The following is a 23,315-nucleotide window of genomic DNA, read 5'->3' on the forward strand; positions in this document are numbered from 1 at the left end:
CGTGCATGAAAGAGTTCCAAAAAAAAACAGCCATTTCAGTAATTAATATTTATATTGAGATATATTTTTAACCTTAAGATTCTTATTATTAATATTATTCCTACAATGTACCAAAATATTGATAAATGATGATATTATTCCAACTCAACCTAACTTTTCAAAATCAGAACTGTCACTCGCCAAACAATCTCATACTTGAAGTGCGCAAGCGTACAGTACTACCAACCGCATAGGTGACAAGTTCAGGCGACTTAGCTAAGCTTTCCACTGAACAACACAACTACTTTTTTATTCTTTGAATGTCGTTTGCATTTGCAAGACAATTGTTTTAATAGTTTCAATAGCTTTTTTATGTTGTACATTGGAAATAAAGGTGTTGTATTTAAAAGATTATGTCTGAAGTTTATAAGCAAAAGCTTAAGCTCGAACTGAGCAACCGGGCCTTAATATCCGTAATTAAGATAAACCACAATTAAAAAATACGTCAGTTAATGACTAGTGGAATATTTCTTTCAATTAGTGTCCAACCGTCAACCCCCATCCGTCCATTAATCTTCACACTGTAGCCAAATCGCCACCCCGGAAGCACATTCAAACCCGACCTTCCTCTAATGTACACAATGAGAAATTATCTAGGTACTAGCCTAAGTAACAAGATGGGTTTTAACTACCCTCTATTTAGATTTATGCCGGCTTTGTCCTAATGAAAACGAATGGTTTTTCTAGAGACTTCTTCCATTAAAAGAGATTTTTTAATTCTTATTATTTTATTTCCCTGTCGCGAGCCCTCCCTCATATTTCAGGCTGAAAAAAGAATCCTTATAAATGAACGTCGCGTTGGATTAAAAAATGATTTTTTTCAGACTGAATATTTCGAATGAACGGTTTTCTTAATTTTTTATGAAATGGCTGATGGCCCTGGAATTGTCTTGGCAGATAGAAGAAAATGTAATAAAGGTGAAATTGTGGCGTTATTACGAGATAAAAGGGGAGGTTATGAGAGTAATTAACGGAGATGTAATAACCCTATTGTGTTAATTTATTTGAGTGGTTTAAAGTAGAGATAAACTTTTACATTGCTCCAAAAAGAAAAAGCCCCTCCAGCACTAACCACACTTTTAAAAACCACTAAAACCACACACGCAGTTTTTAACTTGATTCTATTAAGTCATAAAACAGAGTTAAATGAGGTATAAACTAAAAACTAAATGTTTGCGCAAAATCTGATCAAGATTTATGAAGAAACAAATCTGTTATTTGATTCGCTTTCTAAACGGGAAAACCAACTGTCAGGCGAAGCCGAATAGAAATTTGGCGATTATGGAGCAGAATCGTCGTTTTATACGAATGATTCCGCCACAAATTTCCATTATTCCTTCCGATAAAATAAAAATATCGTCTACGTGGCATCGCACACGTGATTTACCCCAACAACGTGCCTTTTCCGTAAACAAACCACCCTCTCTTCGACGACACCGCCCTGCACGTGCTTCGAAAACAAACCCATCATAATTGTCCAACTTTCAATTGTTAATGAGGTGCTTGATCCTCGTCCGTTCTTGCGGTAATCCCGGCTTTACCTTTGATCCTCTTTGGGAAGCTCAAAAGTGTCCTCTTTAATATTTTCGCAATTTCCATGTCCGGCCCTCGAACTCGTAAATCCTTCCAAAGGGTGAAGAAAAAGCCGTTTTTTAACAATACTTTATTTAGCCCGGGTTTTACATTAGGTAACAAATATGTAATACATTTTACAACAATTCTTATATGATGGATCGAACACACAATTAACTACTGATGTTTGACTTGAATTGCGTTTCGAACAAGAAGAGTGTCTCGAGTCTTTGGCTTTATTACTTTTTAAATACATTTATATTATTTTTACTATTTTATTATTTCCTATGGTACACTGAAGTGTCTCACAATGTCTTATTTACACTTTTCACAGTTTATCACAATGTCATACCCTTGCAAAAAATAACTTAGGTTAACACTACTTTACATGATTTACTCGAAACCGTTTGATTTTTTTTTTGGTAGGTATAAAATGATGTAATGCTAATCGATACCACCCTAAGAATATTTACATTTTTCATTATTTACAGCTCTATTTGATTGTATTTAAACTTTGCACACACTTTATTTAGCTTCGGCGTTACCGCAGAGCCACCAGGACGAGTCCAATAAGAAGTGCAGCGTTTGCGTATCGACCCTTGCATCCATCTGCAACACAAAGACATTATTTCACCCTTAAATCGCTTATCACTTTATCTAAAGAAGGCGTAAATCGTGGAATGTATTACAAGGAGATTTTTATTATAGCATGCTTGGTCGCGTTTATTCAAGCATCTTAAGCATCTTGTGAATTCAAAGGATTCAAAAAGCTTGTACGAAATTCGTTTAGGAATACCGTATATTCAATTCACGGGAGCTTACTTTATGATATTCAAGTGAAAAACTTTATTTTTTACTCATAAAAAGATTTTATGGGTGCGCCAAAAATGCGAAGGGAATGCCATTATTACACGACAAAGTTTATTTTTCCTAAATTGAACAAGTCAGGTATTTAACACAAACGTAAATTAAAAACTAAAATCTTTATTTACATTGACAATGTTACTAGAATTTTCGTAGTCAAGTTCTGACCCATTTTTCTTGTTAGTGTTTTGAGAACACAGTTTAATACCTGACTACGGATGACTAAAGGTTAGGATACGAAATGACGTACAAATACAACGTTCCCGATATCGATAGTTCCGTTAATGTTGCCAGAGAGCGCAGTTGTTCCATTACCGTCTAAGTTTTCAAAGCAGAAAATTTGAAAAAAATGGTTTTATTTGTATAAATGTTAACACAAGCTGTAACTTAAAAAATGAGAACTGAAATTTTCATGATAAACATGAAAAAAAAATTATTCTAAATTTAAAATTTGCGATTTCACCCGTATTTTTCAAAACGCAGCGAATACGGTTAAACATACAAGAAAAATGTTCAGAAGAAAGTTGTAGAGAATTAAATTTCCTTTGAAAAATCAGCGAGACCATGTCTTTATCTTCAACAGTTTATGCTTTGAAGACGTTCAAAGATGCTCAAGCGACGGATTTCCTTCATTTTGTCGGTGGTCTAGTATGGGAAAGTAAATTTATAACCAAATCGTTGAAGATAGAAATATGGTGTCGCGGACATTTCTGTAGCAAATTTAATTCTCTACAACGTCATGCCTCACACATTTTTGTATCTTAAACCGTATTCGCAGCGTTTTAATAAATAGGCGACGGTGTCCAAAAAATTGTCGCTTAGAATAATCAATTTACGTTCCACTTTATATTTTTGCAAACGCAGCGAATACGGTTGAAGATACAAAAAAAGCGTAATGAGCAAAGTTGTAGAGAATTAAATTTTCTACAAAAAAGTCCGCGACAGGATATGTCTATCTCTAAAGGTTTAGGTATAAATTCATTTTTCAATATTTGACCATCGGCAAAATCCAAAGGAAATCCATCGCTTGAGCGTATTTGAATGACTTTGGGGCCTAAATGGTTGAAGATAGAAATATGGTCTGGCGGACTTTTTTAAAGAAAATTTAATTCTCTACAACTTTCTTATAAACATTTTTCTTGTATCTGTAACTGTATTCGCAGCGTTTTGAAAAATATGGGGCAGAGTGCAAATTGCTAAAACTTTAAAAAATTTTAAAATATAGTTTAAGATATAATTTTTGCACTATTGTTATCTCCTATTACTGAAAATTTGATGCTCCATCCGCCTGTATTTTTTTATTCACCTTGTGCTAACCGTTATTTAATTACAACAATTTTTATAAATTTATTGGTCTGAAAACTTAGACGGTTCTGGAACAACTGCGCCCCTGGCGACATTAACGGAACTATCGAGAACAGGGACGTTTTATTTGTACGTCGTTTCCTATCCTTAGTTTTAGATATCCGTACTAAAGGCAAACAATAAAAGTTCAGGCAGACAGAGCATTAAAGAAATAAACATAATGCAAACATTTTAACGTAAACTATATTTTAAAAAAATCAAACTTACGAATTTGCACTCATACTTCATACTTTTTAAAACGCTGCGAATACGGTTACAGATGCAACAAAAATGTTAGGAAAAAAGTTGTAGGGAATTAAATTTTCTACAAAAAAGTCTGCGATACCATATCCCTATTTTCAACCATTTAGGCCTTAAAGACGCTAAAGTGACAGATTTGCTTCATTTTTTCGCTGGTCAAGTACTGGAAAGTTAATTTATAGCTAAACCATTGAAGATAGAAATATAGTGTCAAGGACTTTTTCGTAGAAAATTTAATTCTCTACAACTTTGTTTCTGTGCTGCGTTTGCAAAAATATCAGGTAGGATGCAAATTGATAATTCTGCGCAATAATTTTTTGCGCATCGTCGCATACTTATCAAAACGCTAGGAATACAGTTGAAGATACACAAATTTCTATGTTCAACGGTTAAGGTATAAATTAACTTTCCGTTAGGTGTTGAATCAAATTGGCCCCAATAAACTGTCATGAAACGGTCTTAAGTTCAGCTGCAGTATTCCCTGGTCTGATTGCACTTGTGTTTATATTTCGATTATTTCAGGAAATAAAGTGAATGCTTGAATTTAAAATTTCAATTTTTATGATATTTGCTCTATTGTGTTCGCTAGCTGGATGTTTCCGAGCGACCTTTTCGCTTTCATTTCTATCCTGTAACATTATCCACGTACATAAGCGCTCTCAAGTGCAGCCGTTTCTCGTCTAGTTCATTCATTCGGATAATATGAAATGACTCGACGCAACGTTGCAATATCATTTAAAAGTCACCGTTGATAGAGTTCGAGTGTCATTTTAGCCCGCCTCTTGTGTAAATAGAATATTTACGAAATGTAGTTATCTTTATGCGTCATAAATAGCCCGACCATTACGTAAAAAGATCTGAATCGTATCAGCATAACTAAAAGAATAAACACTTGTTTATGTCAGCGTTCTCCTCGCGAGCGTTAAGATGAAGACAGAGATAAAGAGGCCTTCCCATCTTCTGAATAAGTAAAATTGCCCAGTCCGCGAGCTTCGCAGATAATGATTATAAAGTACCCCACTTTATGTGCTCTTAACACCCAGCTACTCTGTCCTTAAAATGTCCGAAGGCATTATGTTTTCATGGTTTTATTACGTATAGGGCTGAGAAACGAATTCCTCTTCCGCGGGAATTCTAATTCGCTAAATCAAATTTTTGGCTTTTTTCCACGCAGATAAAGGCCATTAGTGCGGCTCCAGTTGTAGTTTTGACGTAATGGAGGTTAATAAAAGCGACACGGCCCTTCTCAGTCTCACTCTTAAATGAAATTTTTTGCAAGATCTTTCATATTCAGATTTCCTCAAGTGTTTTTATGCTCAAATCTGAAGGATTTTCACGAGTTTTATTATTTCCTGAGGGATCCTTGTCTCGAGTAAGGCAGATTAGGACCACATCCAACCCTCGGCCCTTGCCAGATAACCGAACGTTTCTCGCAAAACTATTTTTCTGTATGGTCCTGTCATGTCATAATCCCTACTTTTTTATTTAATAAGCAATAAAGTCGGTTAGTTAACAAAATTACATTACTTTTATGACCGCCGAGATCTCAAGCAGCCCTCGGCTTTACGTATCCATAAAAAATAAATAAAAAAGAGACATAATTTAGATCCACCTGTCGTAAAGTAAAATTTAATTAAAATTTCAAATTAGGGTGCATTTATCTAGGAAGTGTTCGACCTCTTGTTCGAAATTAAATCGAACAGTGTGAGAGGAAACGGTCTGCCGTCTCCCCATCACAAACTTCGCCTAGGCAATGTTATCTCAGCTAACTTCGCAACTGACATTAAGGTAGAGGAAGTATAATACTGGTAGCTTACTGTACTCAGTTCACGTTTGACAAAGCTACCAACTGTCTAGTCTGAACCGCGAAAAGTATTGGTTTCTACCTCAAGGGAAATCATCCCAATTTTTGTCTTTTGAGAGCGATATTTATACCGGATGCAGAACGTAATTGAATCCCTTTGACGTCTCGCAGAGTCATGAAAAATACATATGCCACGCCGAGAAATTAGATAATTATAACTTCACCCCGGAAAGTTTTCGAAATTTGTTCGGAACTAGTCGGAACGAAATTAAATTATATGTATACTTGTGAGAAAGAGCAGATCTTGCCGCGATCTAATAATCTCGAGACTTGGGAAGAATTACAATAAAAGTAATAACGCGGATAAGCTGTTTTGTTAGACTAGTTTCGGGGTTAACGTAATCAGTGTCAGGTTATACCGGCGCAAAAGTCAACACTACTTTATTGAGAAAATAAAAACGAAATAAAGTGTACGACAGCGAAAATAAAATAATTTTGTATGGGACTTGTTGCACGCAAAAATAACACGACATAACCATATTAAACAGTTGTGATACGCAGCCGATCAAACTTTTAGCTTTATTTGTATTATTGTGTTTACTCGAGAAATTTATAGGTGAGGCAAGCGCCAAAAATGACAGAAATAATAAAAAACTTGTTTCTTTTTAGTCACTGCAAACGAAATAAAATAAAAAAGTTAAAAACAATAAGCAATGAACACAGAATATAAATAATAAAGTGCAAACTACAGAGAACTCTAACGAAGGAAACGCAACGAAATACAAAATCAATCAATTTTTCAATGCGGAGCAAATACGGTTAATGATAGAAACAAGATTTTGGAAAAAAATTGTAAAAAAATAAATTTCCTTTAAAAAAGTCTACAAGACCATCTCTCTATCATCAAAAGATTAGGCACCAAAATGTTCAAAGACGCTAAAGCGAGATTCGTTTCATTTTACCAATGCTCAAGTAACGAAAAATTAATTAACACCTAAACTATAGAAGATAGTAATATGACGTCTAAAACATTTTTATTGAAAATTTAATTCTCTACAACTTTGTTCTTTGCACTTTTTTTGTATCTACAACCGTACTCCCAACATTTTGATAAATATGAAACGCTGCGCAAATAATTATCAGTTTGCTGATAGAAAATTATTTTTTCTAGAGAAAAGTCAACCTAAACCGTAAACATAGTGTCCCAAACTCTTTATAGAAAATTTAATTCTGTACAACATTGTTCATTACACATTTTGTGTATATTCAACTGTATTTCCAGCGTTTTAATAAAATTAGAAATAAAAAGATCTAAAAAAAAATAGACATAGAACACAATATAGAAAAGAATATACAATGGAATAAACAACACAGTAAAAAAAGAAATAGAAAAAATACAATTCTGTCATTGTCTTTAAAAGTTTTTATTTAACTTGCTTTGTTGTCTGTCTGTCTGTTTCATATTTTTGGCGCTAGAGTTCCCGTTGTCCTAATGAAATGAAATTTTGCATACTTACGTAATCTGCGTGACAATGCAATTCTATATAGTTAATTACCTCCTAAAGAGGTTAAATGGGATTTTTAAGTTTTAGAATAAGTTTTCGATGTGTACATACCGTAACTTATACCAGCATTAACGGTATGTTGGTCATTGGAAACTATATTAATACCGAATCATTTTCATTAAATTTTGTTACAATCAAATGTCGCTATTTTTGTAAATTTATTGATACGGTGTATAGATACAGAACAGAGATTAGAATGTTCTTTTAATGCTAAGATCTGTATTCTGTCACATACCACTAAACAAGTTTTGTACAAATCAGCAAAATATTGATGTCACAATAACACGGCAAAACTAAAGCTCAGAAAAAATAACGTTAAGAATAAGTAAAAACTAAGAAGCAATAAATAAAAAAATAAAAAAGGTTTTTTTAGAAAAAAGCTTTTGTTTAAAAGATGCAACAAAAAGTAAAAAATTGTGCTTTTCTATCAGAGGAGAAAATTTTTGGTTACAAATTATGATTTTAAAATTTATAAAAGCTTTAAGAAGAGTCATATGTCATAACAATACGGCATTACAGAATAACTTTCTTAAACAGAACACTGTTCCCAAAGCTTGTGGTCAAAAATAAAGTACACCAAAAAGAAATAAAATGACAAAAGTAACAAAAGCTTACAATTAAACACGTAGTAGACGATAAATACAAAATAAAAAAAATAGATAAAAGAAAGTTCTGTAATCGATGTTTGGAAGAAAAATAATAAAAAACATAAAATAGGGTATGGTAGCGCTCAGCTCCGTTTGCGTGTGCGTCATCTGACATTTCTGTCACTACGTTTACATAGCAGGGGCATAGCGGTGACAAACTATCAAATATTTTTTGAGGTTACAAAGTAATTAAATTATGAATTGTTACAAAAGATACAGATTCACAAAACAAGAACTAATTAACGCAGAATCAAAAACCTAACGAAACGCAAATCACAAAACACAATAAACGAACGGAAAATACTTGCGATTAACACCGATAACACTTTCGACAACCATGCGACGACGTCTATAATTTACTGTCAATGTCAGTTTGACAAATTCGTGACACTTGACGGTGTTGTCGAAGTGCACATGTAAATTAATGTTCAAGGATACCACCCTTAGATAGCCTTTAGCTGTTTAAATTTGCATTGTTTTTGATAATTTTTTATAGCTTTGTGTTGGTAATGAAAAAATGAAATTGATGACGCACACGCAAATCGAGCTCACCGCTACTATAGTAAAGAAGAAATAATTTTAAATTTTTGTTCTTGTAAAATAATAGTAAAATTAAGATAAAAGAAACTGCCATATTCCTAGTTAAATACCTAACACAACATAACCACATTGAGATACACAATTGACGAAACTTTTATCTTTATTTGTATTAATGTGTTTACTAGAAAAATTTAATAGGTGGAATAAGTAAATTCAAAAATTAAAAAAGAATTAAAAAAATTCTTCATAATCCTCATTATGAGAACGAAGAGTTTTGTTTTGGTTTTTAGGGGTAGTGTAATTGCTGGAGGCACGCCTCGGCGTTTATTAGAGCATAAAAATAAGATCGCAATTTTTGAATGGCACGAGGATCGAGAGAATCAGGTCGAGTTCCGGCCGTTTCTTTCGCAAGAAAAACAAAAAATATTTTATTTAATATTGCAAAAACAATAATAAATATTTCGTAGTTTTTACGACATACAATAATGTATGGAACTAAATAATGTGTGATACTTCGACCCTTCGAAATTTGAAAACCAAAAAGTCTACACAAAGTTCGATAAATCAAATGTATAACAGTTTTTTTTTCTGACTAAACAGAAAATAGAAATAAAATAGAATAGAATAGAATTAGAAAATAGAAATAGAAAATCAAAAACAAAGTACAACAAGAAAAGAAAAAGAAATTTAAAATCTGCAATAAAAACATACGAGATCAGGCTGGATATTATAGAGATAATCAAAAGTGATGTTTGAAGTCTGAACAGTGAATTTTAAAACTCGGATAAAAGATACAAAAAGGAGAGATTGACGATTACAGAATATGTAATAAAAGATAGAAAAATTAAGAATAAATTGCAAAGTAAACATATCTAAAATAAAATAAAACTAAAACAGAAAAAAATAGAAAAAAATTAAGTTTAAGAAAAAACAACATATTCAAAGTAAAAAAGAAATAAAGCCAATGACATTTGAAACAAAAATTTGATAAAAAAATAAAAAAAAACAATAAATCAAAGTAGAAAATAATTTTCTGATATAACCTAATAAAAATTCAAACAGAAAAATAAAACAAAACGTAAACTGACCTGACCTGACCTGACCTGACCTGACGAAATATATAAACTGAATTGGTAAATAAAAAAGTAAAGAAAAATATAAGAGAAGCTAAACTTAGAATGAACTAGAAAGTAAAAAAAAATTCAAAAAAAAAAAGAATAATAACAGAATAAAATAAATATAAAATACAAATGACAAAAAAATTCATGACTAAAAAGAGAAATGCCACACCCTCTTGTATATTTATTTATTTTTTGAAGAAGCAAAAAAATTAATCGAAAATAAAAGAAATCGTATCTGAAAATAGAATAAAGAACCAAGAAAAAATAAAATCCCGTAGAGATCTAATAAATAACAAATTAGAGACAAAAAAATGAGAAAAATATTTAGGATTTATTTGCTGATATAAAAGAAGCTTGAACTGTTTTAAGCTCGTTTTCTAAATTTTTGTTGCTGTAAAACCAAGAAACCCATCATAATTTTTTTTTGTCAAAATCAAAAACAAAGTACACCAAGAAAAAAAAAGAAATTTATAATCCACAAAAAACATAAGAGATCAGACTAGAAATATCTCTATAATAATAAAGAAAATTAAAAGTGAAATTTGAAATCCAAAATGTAAATTTTACAAATCAAACAAAAGAAAAAATAATAAAAAAATCAAGTAAAATAAAAAATAAATTGGAGAGTAAAAGTCATACTAGGATGGAACTAGGAAGTACGAAATATAATTTATATAAAATAAGAACAAGAAGTAAAAGAGACCATAAATTAAAATGAACTAAAATGTAAAAAAAATGAAAAAAAAATAATAATAGAGAAAAATAAATATAAAACAAAAACGATAAAAATATAATTCAATTTACGATTGCAGAAAATAATAGAATAATCAAAATACTCGTACAGCGTAGCAAAGAAACAGAGAAAGAAAAATGACACATGCTCTTGTATTATCTAAATTTTTTGAAGAAGCAAAAGAACTTATTGGTGCAAATAGTGCAAAAAAAAGAAAATAGATTTTTGTTACTGTTTTTTAATTTAAACTGACACAATATAGCAAGAAATAAAGACTAAAATAGGAAAAAAATATAACTATAAATAAAATAAAGAACCAAAAAAGAAATAAATATTCTGGAGGCTAAAACAATAAATTAAGAATAAAAAATAGAAACATTATTTAGATTTTAAAACTTGACTGATTAGTTTCAACTACTTTTTTTTAAATTTTTGTTTCTGTAAAAATAAAGAAACCACTATCTAGTAAACTTAAGCTGTATATTTAACTGCAACGGACACACAACTTGAAAAAATAGTGTTTTTAGACCTCAAGCAAGCTTTTACTACTGCAGATAAATTTAACCGTTAAAGTATTTTTGTATTTCTATTATTGCATATAAGGTAAAAATTTGGTTAAATTAAAAAAATCAATGAGTCAAACAAAAAAACCCTTATTACAAAGATGCTTTGTGTAGATATCTAAAAAGCAGTTTTTCTTTTCATTAAAAATCCTTTACACTTCAGGATGCAAAACTTATGCAAACAAGCAGAATTTTATCCAATTATCACAAAATGTTGATCACAACTCCGGCGCTCTCCATGAAACAATAGCCCAATTGAAACTTTTAAAGCAACATTTACCAGCTAATAAAAGACTTCTAAAAAGTGATTAAAACTTTCTAACCACCGGAAGCAAAACGCTCGAGTATTTTTCACAATCCGCATCATTAAAATTAATCCGGTGCAACCCGGATTTGCACATGTTGCACTAAAAGCGATTTGCTGTTCGACACTTATTCCTAGATTTTTCACCTGTCGCGTCCCTGGTTCGTAGCTCGGACGAGGGCCTGGGTCTGGGCTTCTCCTCCTCGAAGACCAACTCGACTTCTCTCCGATACAAGTGGAACAGTGTTGCCACACACTGGATCCGGGCCTTGCCTCCTTCGAACGTACTTCCATCAATTTCCAGCTCGAGGGCTGACTGGGTTATAACCGGTTGCCGTCGGTTGTCGGTTACGATAGCGTTCGGCACTGGAATGTGTCTGAGTGAGCTTTCGTTTATCTGAAACAATTTCAGCTGTCACGCCGGGAAAAAAGCAGCACGAGAAACACTTAATTATTAAATAGGTTTATTCAATTTTCCGGAGATGACTCGACAAGTGGGTTCGAAGACACTTGAAAAGGTGTGAGAGGAAAAGTGGGGCTTGAGAAAGCTCTAATGCTGGTTAATTTTTGATGGGAGTTGGATTAAGCCAGTTAGGTGCTGCAAGTAATTTAAGTTTCGTGTAAAATGCAATTTTGCCGCTTATTTGTTGCCGATTGCTGGCGTAAATTGTCTTCGTAAGTTAATATCCCCATATTCGGCAAGAAAATGAAAAGATGTTATAAAGTTTGAGGAAGAAAAACGCCTGCGGTGACAATAATGAAGTCACGTAGATAGCTCCGGTCCTGCTCCTGACACTCCTAAGAAGTTGAAAGATCCACACGATCAAAATTAAAGTCACGAACTCATATGCACAAGAAACGTTTGAACGTCGGAATTTCCAAATTGAAAATTATTCATAATTTCTTTCAGCTTGAGCTTCGTTTGTTTTCCGCGCTTGAAATATTGCAGCGTCTGATGGAAAAAGAACGAGAAAGCTTTTACGTGAACGTTCAATATTTAAGAAACGACTGGTTTTGCCGAATTTATTCGAGTCGTGAAATGACCGACAGGTGAACGTAAAAATCCGCTTGAAAACTTGTTAACATGATTACGTTTAGGAAATAAGTGACGTCATAAACAGAGATATAAACGAGCTCACCCTCGCATTTTGGATGCTTACAACGCCCACGAGACTAATTTCGCTGCAGAGTAATCGGAATTAACCACTTCGGAGGCATCTAGAAAAACGCTACCACAAAAAGGAAATAAAGATTTATTTTTGGATTTTTTATTCAAAAAAATTTACAATTATTTTTAAATTTCAAGCCGCAGATTAATATTAACAACAAGTTTTACTTCAACTGTGAGAGATAGGTTTTTTTTATTTCCATATAACAAAAAAGTACACAAATGCTGGCGAAACTTAATTTCGATATTGATGTTCTATCAATCAGCTAAATGAGCTTAATCAGCTTTGTGTGAATGTTATACTAAAATAACGTAAAAAAACTTTTAATTCACAAAATGCTCAAAAATGTATACACCAATGTGTTCGTTCATTTTCAAATTCCATGTAATTATTGGAATGTATGGTTTGATTTCTGGTGGATGCGCCGGGAAGTGGTGTAAAAATATGACCAGTTCAAGACATATCTCTACATAATTCAATGTTATCAACTTAAATTTGCACATGCTTATTTTCAAAAAGGCCGAAATGCTGTTTCAGGCGAACATTAAAAAAATATTTCAGTGTTTGTTTTATTGTTTTTGTAATTGAGAAGTTTCCTACCATTTTCACTAAAAAACAAGGTCTTGCAAAAAAAGTTTACTCATTATTGTTACCACAGCGCAGTTGTCAGCTTAAATGCAAAACAAATTACTTTGCTTGAACATTGATAATAAATTATTCTGTTGAAATCAAAGAATTATTTAAAATAATCTTTTAAAAACAATAAAACACAAAATAACATTCGACCTAAAAAGTTTGTAATCCATCCACAAAATACTTAAAAATAAATTATTTTTCCGTTTTAACATTTTGGTGGATGCGCCGGGCTATTCTCACCTAGGATTAAATCTTATTTAAGACGTAACTTAATGGCCATCAACCAACATCCTTCAGCCTTTTCGTCTCAAAAGTACAAAACATAGACACAAAATAAAAAATAACTTCATCATTTTGTGTTAACATTATTTTTACTAATTTCATTTTGATCACAGTGATTTACGACATGTCTGAAATTAAGTTTCAGACAAACATTTTTAATAATAAACGCTCAAAAATGTGTAGATCAATGTGTTTGTTCATTTTCAAATTCCATGTAATTATTGTAATGTTTGGTTTGATTTTTGGTGGATGCGCCGAAAAGTGGTATATAAACAGTTCAAGACATATCTCTACATAATTCAATGTTATTAACTTAAATTTGCACACGTTAATTTTTAAAAAACCCGAAATGCTCTGTTTCAAGCAAACATTAAAGAAACATTTCAGTGTTAGTTTTAGTGTTTTCGTAATTGAGATGTTTCCTGCTATTTTTACTAAACTTTTATGTTAAAAAAATGAATTGTAAAGTAAACAAAAAAATTACTCATTATTGTTTCCACAGCTTAGTTGTCAGCTTAAATGCAAAACAAATTGTATTGTTTGAACGAACATTGATAGTAAATATTCTGTTGAAATTAAAGAATTATTTTTAATAATTTGTTAAAAAAAATAAAACACAAGACAACATTCGACTCAAAAGCAAAAGCTTTTAATCCATCCATAAAATACTTAATAAATTATTTTTCAGTTTTTACATTTTGGTGGATGCGCCGGGCTAATCTCAGCTAATAATAAATCTTATTTATAACGTAACTAAATGGCCAGCCACCAACGTCCTTCATTTTCTATAGAAAACATTTTTAATATATATCTTTATCATTACGTTTCTTATATTATGACTTAAACTACCCACTGATTTCTCATTTTGATATGTATAACTAAAAAGAAGCCTCAATAAATAAATAAATAATGGCAATATTTAATTTAGATATTGGTGTTTTTGCAGGTCAGTGGACATTATCAGCTTGGATGTTCCGTTTATTGATTAATAGTCTACTAGAATAATTCTATTTTGTTTAACCAAATAACAATTTCTCAGTAACCAATAAAAACAGTAAAGCTTTTGATAAAACTTTTAATGCATCCACAAAATACTCAGAAATTTATAAATAAGTTTATGCGTTTTGAAACTTTGCCAAGTTTTCAGTTTTGGTGGATGCGCCGGGCAACTCTCAACAATCATTGATTAAAAAAAATAAGTATGTGCTTATTTTATGCAAAGCATTACTAAAAACTATAACAAATGATTAGTTTCATGTTTTCTGTTTCTACAAATTTACTGCCGGTTTACAGAACATTTTAATCGCGATTAACTTGACATTTGTCAATGCATTTTAAATCGCAACTTAATTCGAATTAGTTTAATTTTGAATTAAATTTTAATTTCACCTTCTGTAAACCGACTCTTAGTGTGACAAACATAATTTTAAAGTCACACCACCTCCATCAAAATTTTCCTTGCTTGTTCAAATAATTTTGAATAGGTTTAAAAAAATCAATTTAGTTTTTTTTGTATTCAAGATTTAAGATAAATTCATGAAAAAGTTTTGTTTAAACTGTAAACAAATGTTTTCCAAACTTAATTTAAATATTGGTGTTTCGACAACGCTGTGAACACAATTGTTTAAATGTCAGTGTTTAAACTTTTTTAAAGGTAATCAAAAATCTTCCTAAACTGTTAATTGACCAACTGCTTCAAGATATATAAATAAATTTGTTTATTTGTTTGTTCTTCAAACTTTGTAGTGTTGGTGGTTTTGGTGGATGCGCCGGGTGAGGCTCAACGAGTCTCAATAAAATGGTTTTATCAATTTATCTTTTTCGTCTTTCTTTTATTTGTTGTGTTTACGACACGAGCAGCTTTTCTAGGACTTACATGACTGGAACCGGATGTCGAGCTTTTTATAATTGTGTCGCAAAATAGCGCACGCCTGATAGTGACATTAATGGAGTTGCGCTAAAAAATGTGATTTAAAAGTGCTATTTTTTAAAGTTTCTCGTCGGAGATAAGACTTTCGAGCGTATTATGCTTGAATTTATAAATTAGAAACGTTCATATTTCACTTTTAAGAGAATGGAGTTTTCACTATCATTTATATTGCCAAGGGGGAATTATTTATGTTTCATTTCATATTCGTTGCCTTCATAAATTTAATCCGAGTGCCTTAGCTTTAACGCTAGTTAAGGTACAAATGCGGCTGTGCCGACGACAATAAACGAGGTTTACTGTTAATGCCGGTTTATTTAATATTAATTGATATAACCCTTTGAGGTTTTCACAGGAAGGTGTAAAACGCCCGACGTTCTATCGAAAAATATCACGTGGAATGAAATTAGTTTCGGAGCCAATTAATGGGTTGATAGTCGGGTTCATTCCATGTTTGTCCAAACGCTGATCCATCAAATATAACGTTGATGCGGCCGACAAGCACGCCCATTAATTTAATTTGTTAATTAATTACGGCCTACTTGAATTCAGCAAACGCAAGCAAGTATGTAACAATTAAAATGACAAATGCAATTGCTATCATAAATTTAAATTTAATAACGCCACAGTAAACAAGAAATGATATATTGTGGGCCGCACTCAACTTCACTCCCTTAATAACTAATGAAATGTAGTTAACGGTGTATTTTTGTTGGGTGATTAATCGGAGATGGCGCTGTCAGCTGAGGGATGTACGGTTAGGTTACAACCGGTCCAACTTTCCTTTGGAACGCAAAATATGACACTGCATCAAAGATAATTGAAACTTAATCAACACCGTATCGATCCAGCCGCCGGAAAGAAAAACAAACTTTCGAAATTTATTATAATGTAGCAGCCCATCATGCGGCATGTATGAGCATCTCGCAACTTTATCGACCAAATATCTTAATGTGTTTGTGTTCGTCGCCGGTGCTACCTTCGTGCCCGTTCGTATTATTATTAAAAAGAGAGAAGGGATAATAAATTGGTCGCTATTAGTATCGATTCGTCTGAAAAGAACTAAACCGGAAGTGTTATTTCTTACCTTTTTCCCGTTGAGGAACCAGGTGATATTGACTGGAGGATAAGAAGGGGGTGATGTGCAGTTACCCCGGACGGTGTAACCCATCTCTAATAGATCTTTTTCGAATGACATGACGGGGTCCTCCTCAGGGACGTCTGCAAACGAACACTGCATTAACTCGGGGTTAGGTGCCAAAGTATGGGCGAAGCTTAAAATCCATACAAAAGGAAAATTCTAACATAAATAATTAACAGATAAATTGATAACAGGAGTAATGTAATTTATTTATTTATTAAAATTACTACTTTCTTAGGCAATAAAGTAATACAATGCATGATCTATTCTACCAAAGGCTTTTATAATTCTTTCTTGAATATTTTCTTTGGTAGTGTCGTCGTTTTTTTCATTTTTATTTGATTTTATTTTTATCATAATTAAAATATATATTTTGATGAGATATGTATGCAATTTACATGAAAAATTCATTTTCACAACAAAATTAAAATATGACGTACAAAAAAACCCAGTCTAATTTTGTTACGTAAGAATTTATGATTTTACATGGCACACTACATTGGTATTCAAATGATTTTATGTTCATTTATTTAGACTTATCTCCTCAATTATCAGTTTCTCAAAAAAAAAATTAAGAGGTAAAGATGATGTAAAATGAGATGCTTAATATTACTCGGTAATAAAATATAGAGCGTGCTATTTGAAAAAAGAAAGTTATGGTCTTTCAAAGTTTACCAAAATGAATGTGTCACAGCATGGTAATGCTACAATGCCAATGGACAGTCTTGTCGCCGAAAGATACCCCTGACAGCTGTTTATACACAGATAAAATCCCAACTTAATGTTTCTAAAACCAGGCGCACTGCGATTTTTTTAAAATATGCCTGGAGACGCACTAAATTGTAAAAAAAATTAAATAACAGACGGTTACAGTAAGTTGCATAAACTAAACTGATTTATAAAGCCAAAAAAGTGCATATTTAAATATAAACAAATATAAAAAAACTATGTTAAAGGCTACTACTAAGAGGGCCTATATAGGACACACCCTGATTTTCAAGGGTAATTGTGAAAAAAGTAATAATATTAAGCAAATTACCCCGATTTTCCAGGTAGTTAAAAAAAAGTAATAATATTAAGCAAATTACCCCGATTTTCAAGGTAGTTAAAAAAGTTAAGTGGGCTACTATAGGACACACCCTGATTTTCAAGGGTAATTGTGAAAAAAGTAATAATATTAAGCAAATTACCCCGATTTTCCAGGTAGTTAAAAAAAAGTAATAATATTAAGCAAATTACCCCGATTTTCAAGGTAGTTAAAAAAGTTAAGTGGGCTACTATAGGACACACCCTGATTTTCAAGGGTAATTGTGAAAAAAGTAATAATATTAAGCAAATTACCCCGATTTTCCAGGTAGTTAAAAAAAAGTAATAATATTAAGCAAATTACCCCGATTTTCAAGGTAGTTAAAAAAGTTAAGTGGGCTACTATAGGACACACCCTGATTTTCAAGGGTAATTGTGAAAAAAGTAATAATATTAAGCAAATTACCCCGATTTTCCAGGTAGTTAAAAAAAAGTAATAATATTAAGCAAATTACCCCGATTTTCAAGGTAGTTAAAAAAGTTAAGTGGGCTACTATAGGACACACCCTGATTTTCAAGGGTAATTGTGAAAAAAGTAATAATATTAAGCAAATTACCCCGATTTTCCAGGTAGTTAAAAAAAAGTAATAATATTAAGCAAATTACCCCGATTTTCAAGGTAGTTAAAAAAGTTAAGTGGGCTACTATAGGACACACCCTGATTTTCAAGGGTAATTGTGAAAAAAGTAATAATATTAAGCAAATTACCCCGATTTTCCAGGTAGTTAAAAAAAAGTAATAATATTAAGCAAATTACCCCGATTTTCAAGGTAGTTAAAAAAGTTAAGTGGGCTACTATAGGACACACCCTGATTTTCAAGGGTAATTGTGAAAAAAGTAATAATATTAAGCAAATTACCCCGATTTTCCAGGTAGTTAAAAAAAAGTAATAATATTAAGCAAATTACCCCGATTTTCAAGGTAGTTAAAAAAGTTAAGTGGGCTACTATAGGACACACCCTGATTTTCAAGGGTAATTGTGAAAAAAGTAATAATATTAAGCAAATTACCCCGATTTTCCAGGTAGTTAAAAAAAAGTAATAATATTAAGCAAATTACCCCGATTTTCAAGGTAGTTAAAAAAGTTAAGTGGGCTACTATAGGACACACCCTGATTTTCAAGGGTAATTGTGAAAAAAGTAATAATATTAAGCAAATTACCCCGATTTTCCAGGTAGTTAAAAAAAAGTAATAATATTAAGCAAATTACCCCGATTTTCAAGGGTAATTGTGAAAAAAAGTAATATTAAGCAAATTAGCCCGGTTTTCAAGGTAATCTAAAAAAAGTAAATATTTCAAGCAAAATGACCCAATTTTCAAGGACAAATAGAAAAGTAGAAAATATTGCGAAAATGACCGGATTTTCAAGGGTAAACAAAAGCAGAAAAAATCGTGAAAACACCCCCGATTTTACCGTTTTTAATTTGGAACATTTATGCCTCAACCACAGACAATAGAATAGACAGTTAGACAATTGATTTTATTTAAGTAATGTTTTTATTGATACAAAAAAATAATTTCATTTTTAATTCGTTGATGTTCCGGAATCCGAGCTTGCGCCCCTATAAAATGAATAAAACATAATGAATAAACCTATTATTATTATTATTTTTTTAATAAACAAGTAGGTACCCGGATTTGAGTGAGCAGTACACCTAGTCAGAAATTTCTTCAATTAAAACCATACAAGGAAAATTCTTTCTCATTTTGGCACTTACATTGTTTATTAAAAAAATTCGTGGACATAATTATAGTTCTTAAGGTTAAGCAGAAAACCAGAAAAAATTGTGAAAACAAAAACTACTTTAAACAAATTTTAAGAATTCATACATATGTTTATGTGCTACTTCTGGAGCTAATTTTGTGAGTATAATATCATTAATTTTTAGATGTAGTTCAAGTTCTTCGTTTTCTGTTAGATCAATTTTAGTTTCTTTGCCGTTTACTTGACAACAAAGATAAGGTTTACCGTTCTCTTTTAAAATTAAAGTTATTTTGTTATCCATTTATATTGAAAATTATTTAAGTTTATTTAGTAAAATCATAATCTTGTCTATAATACTACATTTAATTCCAAAAATAGATAAATCAAATTTATACGATTTTGTCGTTTGCAAAAATTCATGATACTCGTAGTAATTATTGTCTTTAAAGAAATAAATTTTTCCATTAATAGTAGTTAGTGGGCCCCTTGGGGACACAGCTACTTTTAAGGAAAAAACATCTTGATTTTCAAGGGTAAACAAAAAAGCAGAAAAATCTTGAAAAAACACCTTGCTTTTTATTTGAATTCGTTCAACACACTTTTTTAAAGTAAAACACTTTGATTTTCAAGGGTAAACAGAAAAGCAGAAGAAATTGTGAAAACACCCCCGTTTTTAAGGTTTATTTTAAAATCGCTTCGCTCATGAGGGCTTCGCCGGAATTAACATTTTCAAAGATTTTACGTTTTTGAGCACACAGCTACTTTTTAAAGAAAAACACCCCGATTTTCAAGGATTAATATCCAAATGGTAATGTATCAAAGTTTTCTAGAATAATTCTCTTGTCATAAATAAAACCAAATTCTTTTGTTTCTATTTTATTTAAAAGTTCTTTAGTTTTAGTATCTCTGGTAATTCGATTATATTGTGTACTGATTTTTTTGTCTTTCTTTTCTAAAATATTATTTATACTATCGGAATTAATCTTTTTGGACGTTTCATAATTTAACGTAAATCCTTTTATTTTACAAACAACTTTACCTGTGTTTGTTTTATAACAATAACTTTTAGGACCTGTTGATAACCAGTCAACAATCCATACATCCTTACCTAATTCGTCTGTCCAATCTCCCAATAGACAGCCTGTTTTAACAGTGTTTTTTCCATCATCTATATATACAATGCTATCTGTATCATAATATACTACACTTTCTCCTAATATATCTAACATTTCGTACAATCTTAGTCTAGCATTTGCAGTTGTAAAAGCAGCTATGAATATATTGGTATTGAAATCATTTTCTATATAGCAATCTTTTAACTTATAATCAATTTGTAACATATTTTCATTTATTTCATTGATATGTATATTATCAAGTCTGTCATCTAATAAAATTTCATAAAATCTTTTAACATCTGTAACATATTCTGTTGCACCCATATTTTGTCTTTGCCCAAATTTACCCCATAAGGAATTTAAGCATATTTTCGCAACAGCCCTCTTTCCAGGATTATTTTCTATTTTACCCAATTCAATACCTAGAATTTCTTTTACAGCTTTTCTATATTCTTCTTCTGATTCAAAATCATTTCTCCATTCACTTGTCTCTAACTTTATTTTCATAAATGCTTTTACATATCCTTTAAACAAATAACTCGATTTTTTTTCAAAATGCCAAACTTCATCAATACTTATTATTTTATAGCCTTTTTCAATTGCTTTTTCTACTTCGTTGGTACACCAGGTTCCTCTGATAATTCTTTGAGATTCCGTATGAGAACATTTATCTTTTTGATTATTTAATTTTGCGCACAATTGACATAATGGAAATGTTAGCTTTTCATCACCAGATTTGGTTTTATTCTTAACAGGTAAAACGGGGTGATACAATCCTCTTGGCGGTAAAATTGCACATTTTATTAAACCATACCAATCTGTATTATACGTACGAGGTTTGAATATTTTAGTAGGATGTCCAACTGGATAATCATCGTAACATTGTACTGTTGGATATAAACTGCAAATATCTATATATTTCAATTTCTTTCCTTTAACGCGCAATTTTGTTGCATTCGTTCTTCCACCAAAGAATGCGTTTCTAGGATTAAGTTCTTCCAATTCCTTAATTTCTTCTTCAATTTGTTTCATTTCTTTCTTATATTCTTTTGACTTTGTCCACTCACATTCCCACATTTCTATTAAGTTATAACCAGCTTTTTTTAATTGCTCGCTTCTTTCTATTGTTTTCTCATAAAGATCTTCCATAGTTGTTTTATTCTTATTATTAATAAAATCTGAACTATAACATTTTGTACAACCGTGCCAAAAACAACCGTGATATTGGTAAACAGTATTGGATTTTTCATCAAACCCGTCAACTTTTGATCCACATATTTTCACTTCACCATTGTTCAATGCGTGTTTTATATTCGGATTATGAAAACTATTTAACCATGAAATTGATTGTTGAGAATATTGATCTTTTTTCAGATTATCAACAACAGCTATTGTATCTTTCTTAATATATTTTGATCTATATATAGCCATACAAACACCAGCAATAGTAATATATCTAAAAGGGTCTATATTAGCAATTTCTAGAAACTGCTTTCTTAATTCAAGACATCCTCTTCTTAATATATCAACATCAGAATTACAATAATCATAAAGTTCTTTTTTAAAATCAAACAAATAATCGGCTTTGCCCTCAGCTGACTTTGTCAGATTTTCTTTTCTTTTTTGTTTATGCCATTCTAAAAACTCTTCCCTTTCTTTTGGTTTCATAGAATTAACACCATAGTATTTTGTATCAGGTATTTTTCCAATATAGTTCTGATTTTCCGTTGTATTGAAGAAATGTGGAAAATATCCTTTTTTAAGTTCTTTTAGACCGAATGTTTTAGGGAAATTTTTTAAAGGTCCTTGAACAAAATTACTACTATCAATAATTCTTAAATTAATTGATTTTATTTCCATTAACATTATTTTAGATCCGTTATATACGCAGAAAGGTTTAATACCATTTTCAACGCAATGTTTTAAAATAAAGTAAGAATCATAACCTTTAGAATAATGTGCGATAGCTGTATATCCTTTATGATCTCTAGAAATTAACCATTTGCAAAAATCTTCGTTGGTTTCGAAAGAATTAACATTTCCGCTAAAATCGTGAGATATAACTAAATTAGCGATATGTTTGCCTGTTTCTTGCATCGCTTCATAATCAAAGAATAAATATTTTTCTGTATAAGAACATTTAGTTGTATGGTATTTAGAACCGCATTTAACGCATTTAAACGGTTCTTCATCATTCAACGGTTTATTAACACAATTTTTACAATCTTTACATTGATAAATGTGATATTTTATTCTTTCGGTTGTTTTATCAGGATATTTGTTTGTTTTATCAGGAAAAGCGTCGTATGTTACAGTGCAGCCTTTTCTATCACAATTTTGACAACCTTTTACTTTATATTTTTTATCACCGTCTTTCATTATTGTCTCACATATTCCGCCTTTTTGCCGTCTCCATTGCATATAACATTTATGTTTTAATATTTCTACTTCTTTATAACAATTTCTACATTTTTCCCATTCACATTTGTGTTCTTTACTAGCCATTTTGTTACCTTCTTCAATCATTTTATTACCTTCTTCAATTATTTTATTTCCTTTGCTAATATTTGCAAGACGCGTCATGGTATCAATTCCTTCGTCAATTATATAAATTTCCATCATGTTTTTTCCTTCTTCAATCATTTTATTTCCTTCTTCAATCATTTTTTTACCTTCGTCAACCATTTTATCAAGTCTCTTGAGTAATTTATTACAACCCAAGCATTTATAAATACTGCCACATACTTCTGAATGATTTTCTAAACATTCTTGATTAAAACAATATCTATTACATTTTTCACAATATATTCTTTGTTTAGACTCTTCTTTGTGTTTAGATTTTAAGCATAATATGCATATTTTATTTCCTTTTTTACATTTATGATTATCTTTATGTT

The 23,315-nt window shown here is 31.1% G+C and overlaps 1 protein-coding gene across 1 annotated transcript in view; it reads right to left on the reverse strand.

The window, feature by feature from the left end:
* Positions 1-1,687: 1,687 nt before the first annotated feature.
* The window catches only part of LOC659280 (uncharacterized), a 112,194-nt gene continuing 90,566 nt past the window's right edge, over positions 1,688-23,315 (reverse strand). Inside the window, exons 4-6 of the mRNA XM_015978322.2 lie at positions 16,459-16,592; positions 11,505-11,754; positions 1,688-2,220 (exon numbers count right to left, since the gene is read on the reverse strand). Coding sequence (XP_015833808.1) covers positions 2,153-2,220; positions 11,505-11,754; positions 16,459-16,592 — 452 coding nt within the window. The 3' untranslated portion in view covers positions 1,688-2,152. The remainder of the gene's footprint in view (positions 2,221-11,504; positions 11,755-16,458; positions 16,593-23,315) is intronic.

Source organism: Tribolium castaneum, chromosome 7 (assembly GCF_031307605.1).
Source record: "Tribolium castaneum strain GA2 chromosome 7, icTriCast1.1, whole genome shotgun sequence".
Classification (NCBI taxonomy): Eukaryota; Metazoa; Arthropoda; class Insecta; order Coleoptera; family Tenebrionidae; genus Tribolium; species Tribolium castaneum.